The following is a 21,060-nucleotide window of genomic DNA, read 5'->3' on the forward strand; positions in this document are numbered from 1 at the left end:
TAATGACATCAGGCAAAAGAAACGATGTTTGGACATGCATTTCGTAGCTCCCTCTTGAATTGACCCTTTTTCTCTCTACATTGTATAGCAAGTAAGTGAATATATGTCATTCATCAGATGCTTTTATCCAAAGCGACTTACAAATAAAACCTGCTGTTTATGTATGGGTGGTGACGGGAATCGAACCCACTACCCTGGCATTGCAAGCGTCATGCTCTTTCATGGTCATGGGTGCACCTCAGCAACGCTCAAGGTCCTAAACGATATCTTAACCGCCATCGATAAGAAACAATACTGTGCAGCCGTATTCATTGACCTGGCCAAGGCTTTCGACTCTGTCAATCACCACATCCTTATCGACAGACTCAACAGCCTTGGTTTCTCAAATGATTGCCTCGCCTGGTTCACCAACTACTTCTCCGATAGAGTTCAGTGTGTAAAATCGGCTTCCTGTAGTCCGAGCCTCTGGCAGTCTCTATGTGGGTGCCACAGGGTTCAATTCTTGGGCCGACTCTCTCTCTCTATATACATCAATGATGTCGCTCTTGCTGCTGGTGGGTCTCTGATCCACCTCTACGCAGATGACACCATTCTGTATACTTCTGGCCCTTCTTTGGACACTGTGTTAACTACCCTCCAGACGAGCTTCAATGCCATACAACTCTCCTCCCGTGGCCTCTGACTTAGAATATGTGGACAACTACAAATACCTAGGTGTCTGGTTAGACTGTAAACTCTCTTTCCAGACTCACATCAAACATCTCCAATCCAAAGTTAAATCTAGAATTGGCTTCCTATTTCGCAACAAAGCATCCTTCACTCATGCTGCCAAACATACCCTCGTAAAACTACCGATCCTCGACTTCGGAGATGTCATTTACAAAATAGCCTCCAACACCCTACTCAACAAATTGGATGCAGTCTATCACAGTGCCATCCGTTTTGTCACCAAAGCCCCATATACTACCCACCACTGTGACCTGTACGCTCTCGTTGGCTGGCCCTCGCTTCATACTCGTCGACAAACCCACTGGCTCCAGGTCATCTACAAGACCCTGCTAGGTAAAGTCCCGCCTTATCTCAGCTCGCTGGTCACCATAGCAGCACTCACCCGTAGCGCGCACTCCAGCAGGTATATGTCATTGGTCACCCCCAAAGCCAATTCCTCCTTTGGCTGCCTCCTTCCAGTTCTCTGCTGCCAATGACTGGAACGAACTACAAAAATCTCTGAAACTGGAGACACTTATCTCCCTCACTAGCTTTAAGCACCAGCTGTCAGAGCAGCTCACAGATCATTGCACCTGTACATAGCCCATCTATAAATAGCCCAAACAACTACTCATCCCCTACTGTATTTATTTTATTTATTTATTTATCTTGCTCCTTTGCACCCCAGTATTTCTACTTTGCACATTCATCTACTGCACATTCATCTACTGCAAATCTACCATTCCAGTGTTTTAAATTGCTATATTGTATTTACTTCGCCACCATGGCCTATTTATTGCCCTACCTCCCTTATCTCACCTAATTTGCTCACATTGTATATAGACTTGTTTTTCTACTGTATTATTGACTGTATGTTTGTTTACTTCATGTGTAACTCTGTGTTGTTGTATGTGTCGAACTGCTTTGCTTTATCTTGGCCAGGTCGCAGTTGTAAAAGAGAATTTGTTCTCAACTTGCCTACCTGGTTAAATAAAGGTGAAATTAAAAAATAAACAATTCAACTGAGCTACGAAGGAGCACGTCGACGCACTAGAATGATGACAAGCAATTTTAACGGATTCTAAAGGGAATCATAGAATTCCAAACTCATTTCTATGGCAACACGTTCCTTAGAACGTCGGTTAGATGTCTCTTGGCAACACACGTTCGAAAAGATGTCATTTTCGAACATGTGTTGCCAAGAGACATCTAACCGACGTTCTATGGAACGTTTTCTGTGCGAAAACAACAACTTCAGTTTGCTGCTGACAACAAACTTGTTTGATTTCTGAGACCTGAGATAGAACAATCGACTGGAAAATGCCTGGGTGCTTTTCAAGACTGGCGGAGAGAGTGCGTGGACGTCGGCGGCCTACTGCGTCATCAGGTTGTTCAAATTCATTTGTGGCTTGTTTTTCTTGTCTTTTTCTGTTTTGCAGGGCTCGTGATCGTCGACAGGTGGACAGCGACAGCAACTTCGAAGAGGGTATGTGGAGTTTAAAACTCTTATTTTACTACATTTAACAATGTCATTATAATTTGCGAAATGTTGTGTATTTCTATAATTCAGACTTGGCAAAAATGCTTGTGCTAAAGATGGTGTAGCTAGCTAGCTTGCTAGCTAACATTAACTTTAGTAACTGTTGCTAAGCGATCGACTTTTGCTACCTAGCTAGCTAGTATTATCAATCTTGCTACGTTTTATGTCCTAACAATTGTTTATTTTATATTCCAATGTTCCTCATTTTAGAAACAACTGTCCTGGATGAGGTCCAGTTGGATGTGCCATTGGATGATGTGCCAGATGTTCCACAGCTGCCATTCCTCCTTGATGTCCAGAATGCTGCTATCATCCATGAGGATGTGCCAGATGTGCAGACTATCCTTGAGGTACAATTTTCTGAAAGTTTGAGGTTTTATGTTTGAAAAATATCCCAGATATTCAAGTTGTGTCTCTTTGACATGAAACAAATCTCTTGTCTGCTTTCTGCTTTAGGAGGCCACTGGCAATTGGCAGTTGATTCCGATTAGGTTCAGCCCCCTGTACTGTGGGCCTGTTGTGATCAGGGTAAGAGACACCCCAACACACACAGACACAGTCACATCACGGTTACAATGTTTACTGTTTCCAACATGAATGTATTGTAATGTGCAGAACAATGCCGGTCCGGTGGTTAAAGCTTGGAGAACTTTCCAGTTCATCAGCCCCATCATCACGTACATGCGTGGGGATCCCAGGTATGTCTTTGTAACTACCTAATCCTAATCTACATTGTCAGTCATTTGATCTTGATGGAAATGTGTCACAGCAATTGCTGAAGTGGTTTTGTTGATGTTGTCTTGTTGTTTATCTCAACAGCAGGTGGTGGTGAGGATGCACCACGTGAGTAGGGTGAGAGGCCTGGAGACTCAACTGGTGTGGGCCATCTCCAAGGAGACAGCCAGGCTTAGTCCAGAGGGCATCCCCTACTGTGCCACCAAAGTGCAGTCCATCACTTGGATCCAGGTAAGACGTAAATACTACTGAAATAGTATTAGATTAGGCTTTTCTTCACTTATTCCATTTGGCCTTAACATGTATTCTCTCTCTGTCAGCGTGTGGCTGGCAGGGTGACCCACTATGCGTCTCACCTCCGCCACGAGACGTCTGTGGACGTGACGCTTGGCTGCTACCAGGTAAATAAACGATTTCCTATGTATATAGACTAGACATTACTGGGCATTTTTGCATTAGATTTGGTGTGTTTTCTAATAACGTGTGTGTGGTAAACAGGTGTGTTGTGTGTGTTTTGAGCAGCAGACTGATGTCTCAGTGGTGTACGCCACTCTCCACATGGGGCTGGACGGGCTTCTCTCCTCTTCAGCGTGGTCGGAGGCTGCCTCCTTCTCTACGCCCACCACTCAGCAGTTCACTGACCCAGAGCCTGAGGGCCACAACTGCTATGAGGTCAGACGTTACACACACATACTATTGACTAGGAGCATTAAGATCCTTCCATTGACCGATTGTTTGTTATGTCATTGCATTGGTCACTGATTTTGAATGCTTGTTTTGTCGTTGTAGGGCTGGGAGGAGGACCTGCTGCCTGAGGAGAGGGAGGTTCCTCTGCTAAAGTGAGTTCCTCTAAATGTCTGTGTAGTCTGGGCTTGTCAGATGCTGAAGGATAGTGGTCATAATGCTGTTATCCCCCATTGACTCTAATGGTTGACATGCTCCATACCCTCCCTTTCACAGCCTCTACCTTACCACCAAGAGAGTGGAGGACATCGCCCTGAGGCTCGTCTCCCTGCGCCAGGCCTTCACTGTGAGTGGACCCACTTTTCTTTTTCTCTCTGTGACTTCTTGTTCTGTCTCCTAGAGGAAGATGTCTCACCCTAACTCTTCCCTCTTCCCTAGACCCTGCTTGGTTCCACCCTGAGCAGGAACCATCTGTTTGTGGCGGGAAAGGTCCTCCTGGGCGCACTGGTTCAGGCCAACCACATGGTAACTCACTAACTCATTCTCTTTCAAGGGAAAGAGAGCGTCCCTGAGGGGAAATGTGTTCTGTTCACTTAGATCCTCTTTTCTTTGTCATAGGACGAGGCCAAGTTCATCCTTACCTATAACGACTTTGTGGACTACCTGAGTGACCCCTCCAAGCGAAATGACATTGCGAGGGAGCTGGCTGAGGCAAAGGTGAGTTCATTAACTCTTTCAAGTCTCACAGAGTTCTTCCACATGCATGTCTTTTATACATCACAGTAGCTGATCTATATGAAATCATTCCTATTTTCTCCAAACGTGTTTTCTTGTCCTAGATCCATCATGTGAACATGATAGATGTTGTTTTTGAGCTGGTGCTGTTTGGGATGATGACAGCTCAGAAGTCCCTGATGGTGGTAAGTAGCATCTCACTGGTACATGTTTTGATATCTCTCTATCAGCAGTTTCACTTAAATTCCTCTTCTCTTCTATTCTCTCCTCTTTTCTCCTCCTTTGTTTCCTTTAGCACCCTGGTGGGTTCGTGGAGCGTCTGTACGCTCTCCTGTACTCCTTTCTGCCCACTGCTGCCAACATGGAGCCAGAGGCTGACAGATACCTGCTGCTGCTCAATGTAAGAGTCAAGAGGTTAATTCCTGTTTACTTCCATATTCTTAGTGTACTTCCTTTTTACTTCTGTATTCATGGTTAACCAGGTTCCAATGCCATTTTAGGGGGAGTATTTCTAATTGTCTCTCTCCTCTTGATAAGCTAGTAACTCAGAGCCATTTTCTATGTGTTGTGTGGTGTTCTCTTCAGGGCGGGCTGATGGCTCTGCTAGATGACATGTTTGGCCAGCAGCTGGCCTGGTACTTTAACCCAGAGTCTCTGGTCACTGAGCTCTCCAGCCTCCTGGAGTACCACTTGGAGAACCTCATGGCCAGCATGTAGTCATACTGCAGGGACCATACTACTTTCTCCTTCTCTCTCTCTTTTGAAGGAATTGAGGACTTGAAGTGCTTTGTTGAACCCTGATTAGTTAACACCCATTAATTGTATGTATTCTCTTGTTTTCTCTCCCCACAGGATTCTTGTGACACTTTGCCACCCAACAGGGATCTAGACACCAATGCACTACATTACTTTGCACTGAATTTGAAATGTTTAAATAAAATAAGTTGTAGTTCAAAAACATTTTTGTTTCCGTCTTTTCATCTATTTGATTTTATGACCATTTCCTCTTCCTAGAGGTAGAATGCTAATATTAGATTATTACATGAACAATGATGCTTTATTATCTGCATATGGAAATAAAAACAACGATTAGTTGTACTGTGGTTTGTGATACTGTACTATTTAAACACATGTAGGACTACATACACTGAGTGCACAAAACATTAGGAACGTCTTCCTAATATTGAGTTGCACACCCTTTTTCCCTCAGAACAGCCTCAATTTGTCTGGGCATGGACTCTACAAGCTGCCCTAAGCGTTCCACAAGGATGCTGGCCCATGTTGTGTCAAGTTGGCTGGACGTCCTTTGGGTGGTGGACCATTCTTGATACACATGGGAAACTGTTGAGCATGAAAAAACAGCAGTGTTGCAGTTCTTGACACACTTAAGAGAGATAGAATCTCACCTATAATTCATGTCTCTTACAAGCCTGACGCCCACTGTTGACATGGCTGTGATCTGAAAGTACCAAAAAATATGTTATGAACCAGGAAAGACTGATGTACACTTTGGATGCATTGGATTTCAAATGAAATGTAAACGCAACTTTTAAGTAATTTTGTAATTGGGATGAAATATCCCTTTAAACTGTGTATAAAACAAGTTCAACTACAAGACAAAAAAACAGTGTTGTCCCCTGACCTTGTATGTATACTGGGCAAGGGCAGGTCGTATTTGGCCTTCTTCTTATGGGGGTTGGGTTTCAGGGCGCCTGGGGGGCGACAGGGCCTGGCTGGCCCTGAAGAAGTTGGTTAGATGAGTACTTGAAGGCTTATATCTATATTTTGGAATGTTGGATGTTGATTTCGGGAGGCTTCCATCATGGAAAAGGGACCAGACCACTTTTTTTGTTATTTAACCTAAACGAATCACGACCCTCTATAGAATAACAACAGTGACAACAGTTGACTGCTATTTAAGTAATAGTTTGACTGTCAAATCCATGTATTGGTGTGTGGCCATTGACTTTTATGGAGAGACCGCTCCAAATTTTCTGGGCATTTCATTTCCTGGGCATTTCATTAACTCTGCGTTCTAAGTTCTGCACATCCCAGCGCTTTGAAAAATCAATGGTACAAAACCTAAGATATTGATCTTGTAAGAGGTCCCTGCAGCCCGTTACGCACGTCAGGCGCAGGAGAGCAGAACTGGGTAATAACTGGAGCAGCTTAATGAGGAAAAAACCAACGGCACCCAGAACAACAAAATATGGGTTGAAATAACCCGTCGCAAACCAGTCTAAAGTGCACATACACTTTACAACAAACAATTACACACACAGACATGGGGGGAACAGAGAGTTATATACACGTCAATAAATGAGGGAATGTAAACCAGGTGTGTGGGAAAACAAGACAAAACAAATGGAAAATGAAAGGTGGATCGGCGATTGCTAGAAGACCGGTGATGTGGAACGCCGCCCGACAAGGAGAGGAACCGACCTTGACGCGGGGCTCCAGCAGCGCGCCGACTCCGGCCTCGTGGACGGAGACGGTGGAACTCCCGCAGGGTTGAATTGTCCTAACACGTCCTCCACCGGAACCCAGCATCTCTCCTCCGGACTGTACCCCTCCCACTCCACGAGTTACTGAAGGTCCCTCGCCCGATGCCTCGAATCCAGTATGGAGCGAACGGCGTACGCCGGGACCCCCTCGATGTCCAGAGAGGGCAGAGGAACCTCCCGCACCTCAGACACCTGGAGCGGACCAGCCACCACCGGCCTGAGAAGACACACATGGAATGAGGGGTTAAAACGGTAATCGGGTGGGAGCTGTAACCTGTAACACACCTCGTTCAGTCTACAGCCCCACAAACCGCGGCTCAGCTTCCAGCAGGGCAGGCAGAGGGACAGGTTTCGGGTCGAGAGCCAGACCCGGTCTCCCTGTGCGAACACCGGGGCCTCACTGCGGTGACGGTCTGCGGTGGCTTTCTGGCGCAGCACGGCGCGCTGAAGGTGAACATGGGCGGCGTTCCCATGTTTCCTCCGCGCGCCGGAACCAGTCGTCCACCGCAGGAGCCTCGGTCTGACTCTGATGCCAAGGAGCCAGAACCGGCTGATACCCCAGTACGCACTGGAAGGGGGAGAGGTTAGTGGAGGAGTGGCGAAGCAAGTTCTGGGCCATCTCTGCCCAGGGCACGAACGCCGCCCACTCCCCCGGCCGGTCCTGGCAACAAGACCGCAGAAACCTACCCACATCCTTGTTAACTCTCTCCACCTGCCCGTTACTCTCGGGGTGAAAACCTGAGGTAAGGCTGATCGAGACCCCCAGACGCTCAATGAACGCTCTCCAGACCCTCGGTCAGGCACTATATCCTCAGGCACCCCGTAGTGCCGGAAGACGTGAGTGAACAAGGCCTCCGCAGTCTGTAGGGCCGTAGGGAGACCGGGCAGATGAAGGAGACGGCAGGACTTGGAAAAACGGTCCACAACGACCAGGATCGTGGTGTTACCCTGGGACGGGGGAGATCTGTGAGAAAATCTATCGACAGGTGAGACCATGGCCGTTGTGGAACGGGTAAGGGGTGTAACTTACCTCTGGGCAGGTGCCTAGGAGCCTTACACTGGGCGCACACCGAGCAGGAGGAAACATAAACCCTCACGTCCTTAGCCAAGATGGGCCACCAGTACTTCCTCGCGCAAACTGCAGCGATAGTGGTCAATCAGGGCCCTGTCGTTCAATTCCGCGCCGGCGGCCAGGGTCCGAAAGTCCATCGCGAACTCCTGGGTGCTCCTCGTCCCCTGCCTCAGATGGAAGAGACATTCACCCACCGCTCTACCCTCGGGCGGGTGGTCGAAGACTGCCCGGAAGCGGCGGGTGAAATCCCCGAAATGGTCCAGCGCCGCATCTCCTTCTCCCCACATGGCGTTGGCCCACTCCAGGGCTTTCCCCGAGAGGCACGAGACGAGGGCGGACACCCTCTCACGGCCCGAAGGAGCCGGGTGGACGGTTGCCAGGTATAGATCCAGCTGCAACAGGAAACCCTAAACCAGGTGTGTGGGGAAACAAGACAAAACAAATGGAAAATGAAAGGTGGATCGGCGATGGCTAGAAGACCGGTGATGTCGACCGCCGAACGCAGCCCGGAGAAGGAGAGGAACAAACTTCGGCGGAAGTCGTGACAGATCTGTTTAAAACAATCAATGTTGTCATCGTGATGTCTATATACTTTTAGACTAACATCACCAATCTGAGGTTAACATTTCGTGTAATTCCACTAAGTTTTATAGGGTGAAAATGCAAGCTTGTGTAAGGTAGTAACACAAACTGTCTGCATTAGGGAAATTTGCACAATATACAATGTACTATGGCAAAAAAAAATTAAACATGTCAATTTAAACAGCATGATCATTACACAGGTGCACCTTTTGCTGGGGACAAAAGGCCACTAAAATGTGCATATTTGTCACAACACAATGCCACAGATGTCTGAAGTTCTGAGGGATTGTGCAATTGGTATGCGGACTGCAGGAATGTCCACCAGAGCTGCTGCCAGAGAATTGAATGTTCATTTCTCTACCGTAAGTCGCCTCCAACGTCATTTTAGAGAATTTGGCAGTACATCCAACCGACAATTTTCCTGTCCTGCTAGCCATTCAAAATGTAACGATTACTTTTGGGTGTCAGGGAAAATGTATGGAGTAAAAAGTACATTATCTTCCTTAGAAGTGTAGTAAAGTAAAAGTAAAAGTTGTCAAAACTATAAATAGTAAAGTACAGATACCCCCAAAAACTCCTTAAGTAGTACTTTAAAGTATTTTTACTTAAATACTTTACACCACTTAATCTGCTTCAATAGAGTCTGAAGTTCAGGGGTGGTTGGACATATAAGATGGGGTGCTGGTGAGCTTCTGCCCCCATTCTAGGTCGTCACACAAATATTCCCCCACCCGTGTCCAAGGGGCCTCAGTGTTATGTCCCTTGACGCCATTATACCAGTCGCAGTGTTCAAATCGTGTACCTGTGAATCACAACTTGAAAGACAATGAGTGACAACATTTCCACATGTTAAGCCATACAACATATAACTGAAGCATACAGTAGTGCAAGAGTTTGCTGCTGACATCTCTGTTGACGAGTCTACGATATGTAAAACACTAAACAACAATGGTGTTCATGGGAGGACACCACGGAAGAAGCCACTGCTGTCCAAAAAAAACTTTGCTGCCTTTCTGAAGTTTGCAAAAGTGCACCTGGATGTTCCGCAGCGCTACTGGCAAAATATTCTGTAGACAGATGAAACTACAGTTGGGTTGTTTGGAAGGAACACACAACACCATGTGTGGAGAAAAAAAGGCACAGCACACCAACATCAAAACTTCATCCTAACTGTAAAGTATGGTGGAGGGAGCATCGTGGTTTGGGGCTGTTTTGCTGCTTCAGGGCCTGGACAGCTTGCTATCATCGAGGAAAAAATAAATTCACAAGTTTATCAAGACATTTTTCAGGAGAATGTTAGGCTATCTGTCCGCCAATTGAAGCTCAACAGAAGTTGGGTGATGCTACAGGACAGCGACCCAAAACACAATAGTAAATCAACAACAGAATGGCTTCAACAGAAGAAAAAACACCTGAGTCCTGACCTCAACCCGATTGAGATGCTGTGGCATGACCTCAAGAGAGCAGTTCACAGCAGACATCCCAAGAATATTGCTGAACTGGAACAGTTTTGTAAAGAGGAACGATCCAAAATTCCTCCTGACAGTTGTGCCGATCTATCTGATCCACAACTACAGAAAATGTTTGGTTGAGGTTATTGCTGCCAAAGGAGGGTCAACCAGTTATTAAATCCAAGGGTTCACATACTTTTCCCACCCTGCACTGTGAATGTTTACACAGTGTTTTCAATAAAGATATGAAAACGTATAATTGTTTATTAGTTTAAGCAGACTTTGTTTGTCTATTGTTTTGACCTAGATGAAGGTTAGATCACATTTTATGACCAATTTATGCAGAAATCCAGGTATTTCCAAAGGGTTCACAAACTTTTTCTTGCCACTGTATACTGCATCTTACCCCAGCTGTAGGTCCATTGTGTGTGTGATCGTTTTGAGCCTCAACATCAACCAGCTCTGGTGGCATTGGGGACTTGGGATGTTTGCTCTCAAAGTACTGTTTGAATGTCTTCAGGTCAGGCATCTGCGTCTGTAAGGGTCAGGTAAGGAATGGAGGATATTAACAATCGTTGGATAAGACTGAATTTTCGGGTGACAAACAAACAAAGTAATAAGATGCATCAAACTACTACACATCACACAGGCCAGTACAATGGACTGCACTGAGAGAAACCTAAAGGTAGGCACGTGAAACGTTCAGGTTGCTTCACAGACTACGGAGGCTCTAGTCTAGAGTGCCAGGCATTTGTTCAACTCTCAAAATGGTTAAATGACTGACGTTCAGGGGTGGTTGGAGAGACTGCTGGTGCTGGTGAGCTTCTGCCCCTATTTTAGGTCGTCACACAAATAATCCCCCACCCATGTCCAGGGGTCTCAGTGTTATGTCCCTTGAAATATATGTACTTTTGGTAATACTTTGTGAGTAGGCAACAAATACAATCATCTTAAATTGACATGTTTACATTTTTTGCCATAGTAAATTGTATATTGCGCAAATTTCCCTAATGTGGACAGTTAGTGTTACTACCTTACACAAGCTTGCATTTTCACCCTATAAAACTTACATAAAGTGTTAACCTCAGATTGGTGATGTTAGTCTAAAAGTTTAGAGACATCACGATGACAAGATTGATTGTTTTAAACAGATCTGTCACGACCTCCGTCGAAGTCGGTTCCTCTCCTTGTTCGGACTGCGTTCGGCGGTCGACGTCACCGGTCTTCTAGCCATTGCCGATCCCCCTTGCATTTTCCATTTGTTTTGTCTTGTTTTCCCACACACCTGGTTTACATTCCCTCATTACTTGACGTGTATATAACCCTTTGTTCCCCCCATGTCTGTGTATGGAATTGTTTGTTGTAAAGTGTATGTGCACCTCAGACTGGTTTGCGACGGGTTATTTCAACCCATATTTTGTTGTTCTGGGTGCCGTTGGTTTTTTCCTCATTAAACTGCTCCGGTTATTACCCAGTTCTGCTCTCCTGTGCCTGACTTCCCTGCAGCCCGTTACGCACCTCTTACAAGATCAATATCTTAGGTTTTGTTTCATTGATCTTTCCAAGAGCTGGGATGCGCAGAACTTACAGCGCGGAGTTAATGAAATGCCCAGGAAATGGCACAGAAAGTTTGGGGCAGTCTCTCCATAAAAGTCAATGGCCACACACCAATACATGGATTTGACAGTCAAACTATTACTTAAATAGCAGTCACTGTTGTCACTGTTGTTATTCTATAGAGGGTCGTGATTCGTTTAGGTTAACTAACAAAAAAAGTGGTCTGGTCCCTTTTCCATGATGGAAGCCTCCCGAAATCAACATCCAACATTCCAAAATATAGATATAAGCCTTCAAGTACTCATCTAATCGACTTCTTCAAGGCCAGCCAGGCCCCCTGTCACCCCCCAGGCGCCCTGAAACCCAACCCCCATAAGAAGAAGCCCAAATACGATCTGCCCTTGCCCAGTATACATACAAGGTCAGGGGACAACACTGGTTTTTCGTCTTGTAGTTAAACTTGTTTTATACACAGTTTAAAGAGATAGTTCATCCCAATTACAAAATTACTTAAGTTGTGTTTACATTTAATTTGAAATCCAATGCATCCAAAGTGTACATTAGTCTTTCCTGGTTCATAACATATTTTTTGGTCCCTTTCAGATCACAGCCATGTCAACAGTGGGCGTCAGGCTTGTAAGAGACATGAATTATATGTGAGATTCAGTGAACAAGGCTGGAAGGTGAGATTCTAGCTCTCTTAACTACTCATTGTACTGAATAGATAATCATGAGCTAACATTATACCACCTTCTTTGCTGTAACACACAGTTAGTATTTTTAGGGAAGCAAGGCATTTGTGTAGGATGTGCATTGTAGAGTATGTTCTTTACATTCTTTATCATGTATTTCTCATTGAAAGTCTATTCTAGTCATTCATCTAATCTTGTCATTCGATTTCCATGGTATTTCTCTCCATTAGGACTGGGTATTGGCTCCTACGGGTTACTCTGCCTTCTACTGTGATGGAGAATGCCTCTACCCTCTGTGTTCATGCATGAACTCCACCACCCACACTATGATCCAACTAGTGGTCAGTATGCACTACTACACCCTTTCTCACATGAACCCTAACATTACTGGTTTCAGTGGGAAAGGTGGTAAATGGTTCAGACATTAATGGCAAATATAAAAAACTAAGATACCCAAGTTACCGGAGGCAGACTGTTAATGTAGAGTAGGGATAGTGAGAAGAAACATTCAAGACTGAAGCAATTACCCCCTCTAGTGGTATACTTTATACTGTACCAGGTTACTACACACTGATAATACAAAACATTGAGGACACCTGCTCTTTCCATGACATAGACTGACCAAGTGAAAGCTATGATCCCTTATTGATGTCACTTGTTGAATCCACTTCAATCAGTGTAGATGAAGGGGAGTTAAAGAAAGATTTTAAAACCTTGAGAGAATTGAGACATGGATTGTGTGTGTCATTTAGAGGGTGATTCGGCAAGACAAAAGATTTAACTGCCTTTGAACGGGGTATGGTAGTAGGTGCCAGGCGCACCGGGTTAAGTGTGTCATGAACTGCAACACTGCTGGTTTTTTCATGCTCAACAGTTTCCCATGTGTATCAAGAATGGTCCACCACCCAAAGGACGTCCAGCCAACTTGACACAACATGGGCCAGCATCCTTGTGGAACGCTTAGGGCAGCTTGTAGAGTCCATGCCCAGACAAATTGAGGCTGTTCTGAGGGAAAAAGGGTGTGCAACTCAATATCAGGAAGACGTTCCTAATGTTTTGTGCACTCAGTGTATGTAGTCCTACATGTTTTTAAATAGTACAGTATCACAAACCACAGTACAAAACCATATAAAGTGTGGGCCTGTAGTATCTGTAAATCAACTAAACGTTGTTTTTTATTTCCATATGCAGATAATAAAGCATCATTGTTCATGTAATAATCTAATATTAGCATTATACCTCTAGGAAGAGGAAATGGTCATAAAATCAAATAGATGAAAAGACGGAAACAAAAATGTTTTTGAACTACAACTTATTTTATTTAAACATGTCAAATTCAGTGCAAAGTAATGTAGTGCGTTGGTGTCTAGATCCCTGTTGGGTGGCAAAGTGTCACAAGAATCCTGTGGGGAGAGAAAACAAGAGAAAACATTAAATTAATGGGTGTTAACTAATCAGGGTTCAACAAAGCACTTCAAGTCCTCAATTCCTTCAAAAGAGAGAGAGAAGGAGAAAGGACTATGGTCCCTGCAGTAGGACTACATGCTGGCCATGAGGTTCTCCAAGTGGTACTCCAGGAGGCTGGAGAGCTCAGTGACCAGAGACTCTGGGTTAAAGTACCAGGCCAGCTGCTGGCCAAACATGTCATCTAGCAGAGCCATCAGCCCACCCTGAAGAGAACACCACACAACACATAGAAAATGGCTCTGAGTTACTAGCTTATCAAGAGGAGAGAGACAATTAGAAATACTCCCCCTAAAATGGCATTGGAACCTGGTTAACCATGAATACGGAAGTAAAAAGGAAGTAACCTCTTGACTCTTACATTGAGCAGCAGCAGGTATCTGTCAGCCTCTGGCTCCATGTTGGCAGCAGTGGGCAGGAAGGAGTACAGGAGAGCGTACAGATGCTCCACGAACCCACCAGGGTGCTAAAGGAAACAAAGGAGGAGAAAAGAGGAGAGAATAGAAGAGAAGAGGAATTTAAGTGAAACTGCTAATAGAGAGATATCAAAACATGTACCAGTGAGATGCTACATACCACCATCAGGGACTTCTGAGCTGTCATCAACAAAACAGCACCAGCTCAAAGAGGACATCTATCATGTTCACATGATGGATCTAGGACAAGAAAACACGTTTGGAGAAAATAGGAATGATTTCATATAGATCAGCTACTGTGATGTATAAAAGACATGTGGAAGAACTCTGTGATACTTGAAAGAGTTAATGAACTCACCTTTGCCTCAGCCAGCTCCCTCGCAATGTCATTCCGCTTGGAGGGGTCACTCAGGTAGTCCACAAAGTCGTTATAGGTAAGGATGAACTTGGCCTCGTCCTATGACAAAGAAAAGAGCATCTTAGTGAACAGAACACATTTCCCCTCAGGGACGCTCTCTTTCCCTTGAAAGAGAATGAGTTAGTGAGTTACCATGTGGTTGGCCTGAACCAGTGCGCCCAGGAGGACCTTTCCCGCCACAAACAGATGGTTCCTGCTCAGGGTGGAACCAAGCAGGGTCTAGGGAAGAGGGAAGAGTTAGGGTGAGACATCTTCCTCTAGGAGACAGAACAAGAAGTCACAGAGAGAAAAAGAAAAGTGGGTCCACTCACAGTGAAGGCCTGGCGCAGGGAGACGAGCCTCAGGGCGATGTCCTCCACTCTCTTGGTGGTAAGGTAGAGGCTGTGAAAGGGAGGGTATGGAGCATGTCAACCATTAGAGTCAATGGGGGATAACAGCATTATGACCACTATCCTTCAGCATCTGACAAGCCCAGACTACACAGACATTTAGAGGAACTCACTTTAGCAGAGGAACCTCCCTCTCCTCAGGCAGCAGGTCCTCCTCCCAGCCCTACGACAACAAAACAAGCATTCAAAATCAGTGACCAATGCAATGACATAACAAACAATCGGTCAATGGAAGGATCTTAATGCTCCTAGTCAATAGTATGTGTGTGTAACGTCTGACCTCATAGCAGTTGTGGCCCTCAGGCTCTGGGTCAGTGAACTGCTGAGTGGTGGGCGTAGAGAAGGAGGCAGCCTCCGACCACGCTGAAGAGGAGAGAAGCCCGTCCAGCCCCATGTGGAGAGTGGCGTACACCACTGAGACATCAGTCTGCTGCTCAAAACACACACAACACACCTGTTTACCACACACACGTTATTAGAAAACACACCAAATCTAATGCAAAAATGCCCAGTAATGTCTAGTCTATATACATAGGAAATCGTTTATTTACCTGGTAGCAGCCAAGCGTCACGTCCACAGACGTCTCGTGGCGGAGGTGAGACGCATAGTGGGTCACCCTGCCAGCCACACGCTGACAGAGAGAGAATACATGTTAAGGCCAAATGGAATAAGTGAAGAAAAGCCTAATCTAATACTATTTCAGTAGTATTTACGTCTTACCTGGATCCAAGTGATGGACTGCACTTTGGTGGCACAGTAGGGGATGCCCTCTGGACTAAGCCTGGCTGTCTCCTTGGAGATGGCCCACACCAGTTGAGTCTCCAGGCCTCTCACCCTACTCACGTGGTGCATCCTCACCACCACCTGCTGTTGAGATAAACAACAAGACAACATCAACAAAACCACTTCAGCAATTGCTGTGACACATTTCCATCAAGATCAAATGACTGACAATGTAGATTAGGATTAGGTAGTTACAAAGACACATACCTGGGATCCCCCACGCATGTACGTGATGATGGGGCTGATGAACTGGAAAGTTCTCCAAGCTTTAACCACCGGATCGGCATTGTTCTGCACATTACAATACATTCATGTTGGAAACAGTAATCATTGTAACCGTGATGTGACTGTGTCTGTGTGTGTTGGGGTGTCTCTTACCCTGATCACAACAGGCCCACAGTACAGGGGCTGAACCTAATCGGAATCAACTGCCAATTGCCAGTGGCCTCCTAAAGCAGAAAGCAGACAAGAGATTTGTTTCATGTCAAAGAGACACAACTTGAATATCTGGGATATTTTTCAAACATAAAACCTCAAACTTTCAGAAAATTGTACCTCAAGGATAGTCTGCACATCTGGCACATCCTCATGGATGATAGCAGCATTCTGGACATCAGGGAGGAATGGCAGCTGTGGAACATCTGGCACATCATCCAATGGCACATCCAACTGGACCTCATCCAGGACAGTTGTTTCTAAAATGAGGAACATTGGAATATCAAATATACAATTGTTAGGACATAAACGTAGCAAGATTGCTAATACTAGCTAGCTAGGTAGCAAAAGGCGATCGCTTAGCAACAGTTACTAAAGTTAATGTTAGCTAGCAAGCTAGCTAGCTACAACATCTCTAGCACAAGCATTTTTCCCAAGTCTGGATTATAGAAATACACAACATTTCGCAAATTATAATGACATTGTTAAATGTAGTAAAATAAGAGTTTTAAACTCCACATACCCTCTTCGAAGTCGCTGTTGCTGTCCACCTGTCGACGATCACGAACCCTGCAAAACAGAAAAAGACAAGAAAAACAAGCCACAAATGAATTTGAACAACCTGTCGACGCAGTAGGCCGCCGACGTCCACGCCCTCTCTCCGCCAGTCTTGAAAAGCACCCAGGCATTTTCCAGTCGATTGTTCTATCTCAGGTCTCAAAAATCAAACAAGTTTGTTGTCAGCAGCAAACTGAAGTTGTTGTTTTCGCACAGAAAACGTTCCATAGAACGTCGGTTAGATGTCTCTTGGCAACACACGTTCGAAAATGATTGTTTACTGTGTTGCCATAGAAATGAGTTTGGAATTCTATGATTCCCTTTAGAATCCCTTAAAATTGCTAGTCATCATTCTAGTGACGTAGATAGATAATGGTTTCAGGGATTTTTGTGATGATGAGTTATCTGAAATTGAGATAAAAGACTGTATTAAAAGCCTTAAGGACAATATGTCCCCTGGAAATGATGGTTTAATAAGCGAGTTTTATAAAGCATTCAATGATAAATTGATTCCTTTCATTCTTTCTATGTTTCACGAATCAATAGAAAATGGGGAGTTACCGGCTTCCTTAAAGTAAGGTGTAATTACTTTGTTTCCCAAACCTAATAAGGATACTCTTTATATAGACAACTGGAGACCCATTAGCCTGTTGAATAATGATGGGAAATGATTTGCCCTTGTATTTGCTAAGAGGTTGAAACAAGTCTTGCATCATATACTTGATGAAGAACAATCTGGTTTTATGCATGGTTGAGACATTAGTAATAACATCCGGTTGATCATAGATATGATTGACTATAATGACCTCATCCTTGATGATAGTTTTCTTATGTTTGTTGATTTTTACAACGCTTTTGACACTGTAGAACATGCGTTTATGTTTAAAGCAATACGTTTTGGGGGGTTTGGTGACTTTTTTTGAAAACAGTCCAAACTTTATATAGTGGTTGTACTAGCTTTGTAAAATTAGCTCACGGGACATCCCAAAAATTTGATATTGGCCGTGGCATTAGGCAGGGCTGCCCAATTAGTTCATTTGTATTTTTATTGGTTTCTCAAATTATGGCTCTTCATATCAAGAAAGGGAATTTTCAAGGTGTTTCAGCACTTGGCAAGGAATTTAAACTATGTCAACTGGCTGATGATACCACCATATTTTTAAGAGACAGGAATGAGGTTTCTAAAGCAGTTTCCTGTATTGAAGACTTTTCCTTAGTTTCGGGTTTGAAAATGTATATCAATAAGTCAGTCTTATTTCCACTCAAGGATTGTGTTTTACAGGAAGTATATGGTATCCCAGTTAAAGATAAGGTTACTAATCTTGGAATTGTTATATGCAAGGATGAAAAACAAAGGAGTGAATTGAACTTTAACCCCATCATTGAGAAAACAAAGAAGAAATTGAACCTCTGGTTGATGAGATATATTTCGTTATACGGTCGGGTTTTATTATCCAAAGCTGAAGGGTTATCCAGATCGGTCTATGTCTCATTATCACTTGACTTACCCCCTAAAATTGTAAAGGACTTAGATAAGATTCTTTACAATTTTATTTGGAGGAACAAGCCTCACTATCTACGAAAATATATTCTCACTAATACCCAAGAACATGGAGGTCTTGAGGTTTTAGAATTCTGTCACGACTTCCGCTGAAGTCGGTCCCTCTCCTTGTTCGGGCGGTGTTCGGCGGTCGACGTCACCGACCTTCTAGCCATCACTGATCCATTTTTCATTTTCCATTGGTTTTGTCTACCTTCACACCTGGTTCCAATCCCATCAATTACATGTTGTGTATTTAACCCTCTGTTTCCCCTCATGTCCTTGCCAGAGATTGTTTGATTGTATGTTTGTGCTAGTTATGTGTTGGTGCGCTACGGGTTTGTACCCATTTTTATTATTTTTTGTATATTTTGGTTTTGGAGTTTTTTGTGAGCACTTATTAAACGACTCCGTTTATACCAAGTTCGTTCTCCTGCGCCTGACTTCCCTGCCACCAACATGTACCCATTACAATTTCAATACTCTAAATAATACTCTTAAAATAAATTGGATTCTGAAGTATGTTAAGAACCAAAACAGTATTTGGAATGTCTTCCCTAAGTATTTATTTGACTCTGTTGGTGGTTTAGAATTTTTGCTTCGATGTAATTTTGATATTGATAAAATCCCAGTAAAGTTGGCCAAATTCCATAAGCAGGCAATTTTAGCTTGGATGTTAGCGTATAAACACAATTTTTCCCCTCACAGATACTTTTTATGGAACAACAAAGATATACGATTTAAAAAGAAGTCTCTTCATTTTCGTAACTGGTTTGAAAATAAAATTATTTTGGTTGGTCAATTACTGAATAAGGATGGATATCTACTCTCATATGGGGAATATCTTGATACATTTATAATTCCAATAACCCCGAAAGAATATGCAATTGTTTTTGATACGATTCCAAGGGGGAATCTCTTTTAAATTCCTCTGTGGTTGATGTAAGTAACATAGATTTACATGAAAATATATTCATTGGCAATATTAACATCAAAGATAAATGTAGTAATAAACAGATTAGGAATATTGTTTGAGATACTACAATTCCCTAAGCAAGATTCTTTTGCTCAGATATCCATGGTGATATACAATGGGGGAAAGCATGGAAAATTGCTAACAAATATTGTATCAGTAACAAAGTAAAGGAAGTTTCATTTAAAATGTTACATATCATTTATCCTGTATACCAAATGAAAGCTACACTTGTTGTGAATCCAGCCAACGTGTCAGATTTCAAAAATGCTTTACGGCGAAAGCAAACAATGCTATTATCTGAGGATAGCACCCCAGCTAACAATCACAGACCATCATATTTCAACCCTCCCGGCGCGACACAAAACGCAGAAATAAAGATATAATTCATGCCTTACCTTTGACGAGCTTCTTCTGTTGGCACTCCAATATGTCCAATAAACATCACAAATGGTCCTTTTGTTCAATTAATTCCGTCAATATATATCCAAAATGTCCATTTATTTGGCGCATTTGATCCAGAAAAACACCAGTTCTAACTTGCGCAACATGACTACAAAATATCTCAAAAGTTACCTGTAAGCTTTGTCCAAACATTTCAAACTACTTTTGTAATACAACTTTAGGTATTTTTTAACATAATAAATCGATAAAATTGAAGACGGGATGATCTGTGTTCAATACCGGAGGAAAACAAAGTGTAGCGAGCCTCTGTGTAACGCGCCTCTAACAAAGAGTACACTTCCCTCGAGCCTCATTCTGAACAGTGTTACTTCTTCATTTCTCAAAGGAAAAACCTCAGCCAATTTCTAAAGACTGTTGTCATCAAGTGAAAGAACTGCAAGAAGGTCCCTTAGAAATCTAGATTCCCAATGAAAACCCATTGAAAAGAGAGTGACCTCAAAAAAAAAAAAATCTGAATGGTTTGTCCTTGGGGTTTCGCCTGCCAAATAAGTTCTGTTATACTCACAGACATGATTCAAACAGTTTGAGAAACTTCAGAGTGTTTTCTATCCAAATATACTAATAATATGCATATTTTAGGTTCTGGGCCTGAGTAGCAAGCAGTTTACTTTGGACACGCTTTTCATCCGGACGTGAAAATACTTTTAAATTTTTTTTATAGCTAGTTTGTAGCTAAAGTACATCAGTTAAAACTGCATCGCCTGTCAATGCACGGTTGTCTTCATAGGTCGGAGGCTCAGAGTTGGCACAGTTTAGACAAGAGAACACTTTAGGGGTTGTTAACTACATAGAGATAAAATGTCACGGGACCCGTCGGGTCTGCGGTCTATTGTTCAGGCTAGAGACCATGTTGCGGAGCCTTCGGTGGGCAAGCGGTCATTTGATTGATGAAGAGATGGCCAGCAATCTAATTGCTGTTGCAGAGGAGTTCCTACAAGAGGCAAATGACATCCAACAACGGGAACCTTACGAAAATGGCAAGTTGTTATATTTGAATCTTTTTTTTGTACGGCATGTGTGGCAAAGGCTGAGATTGTATCATTTTACTTGTCCTGTGTTAAGTCTCCTGTGTCAAGTCAATCAATGAAAAAAACATTTGGTTGGCCTATAATGTTGTTCCTATATTCTATATGGTGATCTTATAGTCTTTTAACCTAAAGTTTTTAGGAGTGTGTTTTGTAATTATCTATTGTATTTTTTATTTCAGTATCCTATCAAGCGCCTTTGGAGGGAAGGCGGTATCACATCACCAAGGAGCAGCTTGAGTTCCTCATAGATTGTCATATGACCATCAGACAAATGGCAGATGTTCTCAATGTGTCGCACTCTGTGGTCAAGTGGCGCATGAGGTAAGTTAT

The 21,060-nt window shown here is 43.5% G+C and overlaps 2 protein-coding genes and 1 long non-coding RNA gene across 3 annotated transcripts; 2 read left to right on the top strand and 1 right to left on the bottom strand.

Moving 5' to 3' along the window:
* The first annotated feature begins 2,564 nt into the window (after positions 1 to 2,564).
* LOC120064500 lies at positions 2,565 to 2,925 on the top strand. The gene is made up of 3 exons (XR_005478607.1): positions 2,565 to 2,598; positions 2,705 to 2,776; positions 2,864 to 2,925. It is a non-coding gene; the product is annotated as an uncharacterized LOC120064500 (long non-coding RNA).
* A 4-nt stretch (positions 2,926 to 2,929) lies between these two features.
* On the top strand, positions 2,930 to 4,582 carry LOC120064035. Its single transcript, XM_039014344.1, has 9 exons — positions 2,930 to 2,956; positions 3,068 to 3,214; positions 3,304 to 3,384; positions 3,506 to 3,655; positions 3,773 to 3,822; positions 3,944 to 4,013; positions 4,106 to 4,192; positions 4,286 to 4,384; positions 4,568 to 4,582. The coding sequence occupies exons 1-9, from the start codon at positions 2,930 to 2,932 to the stop codon at positions 4,580 to 4,582; spliced, it is 726 nt and encodes a 241-aa protein (XP_038870272.1).
* Positions 4,583 to 14,326: 9,744 nt separating this feature from the next.
* Positions 14,327 to 16,855, bottom strand: LOC120064036. The gene is made up of 12 exons (XM_039014345.1): positions 16,848 to 16,855; positions 16,690 to 16,736; positions 16,287 to 16,426; positions 15,939 to 16,022; positions 15,669 to 15,815; positions 15,499 to 15,579; positions 15,228 to 15,377; positions 15,061 to 15,110; positions 14,870 to 14,939; positions 14,691 to 14,777; positions 14,499 to 14,597; positions 14,327 to 14,380 (listed from the first exon to the last, which is right to left on the bottom strand). Exons 1-12 carry the CDS (start codon positions 16,853 to 16,855, stop codon positions 14,327 to 14,329), a joined length of 1,017 nt encoding a protein of 338 aa, XP_038870273.1.
* Positions 16,856 to 21,060: the final 4,205 nt, after the last annotated feature.

This window comes from Salvelinus namaycush, chromosome 19, assembly GCF_016432855.1.
Source record: "Salvelinus namaycush isolate Seneca chromosome 19, SaNama_1.0, whole genome shotgun sequence".
NCBI lineage: Eukaryota > Metazoa > Chordata > Actinopteri > Salmoniformes > Salmonidae > Salvelinus > Salvelinus namaycush.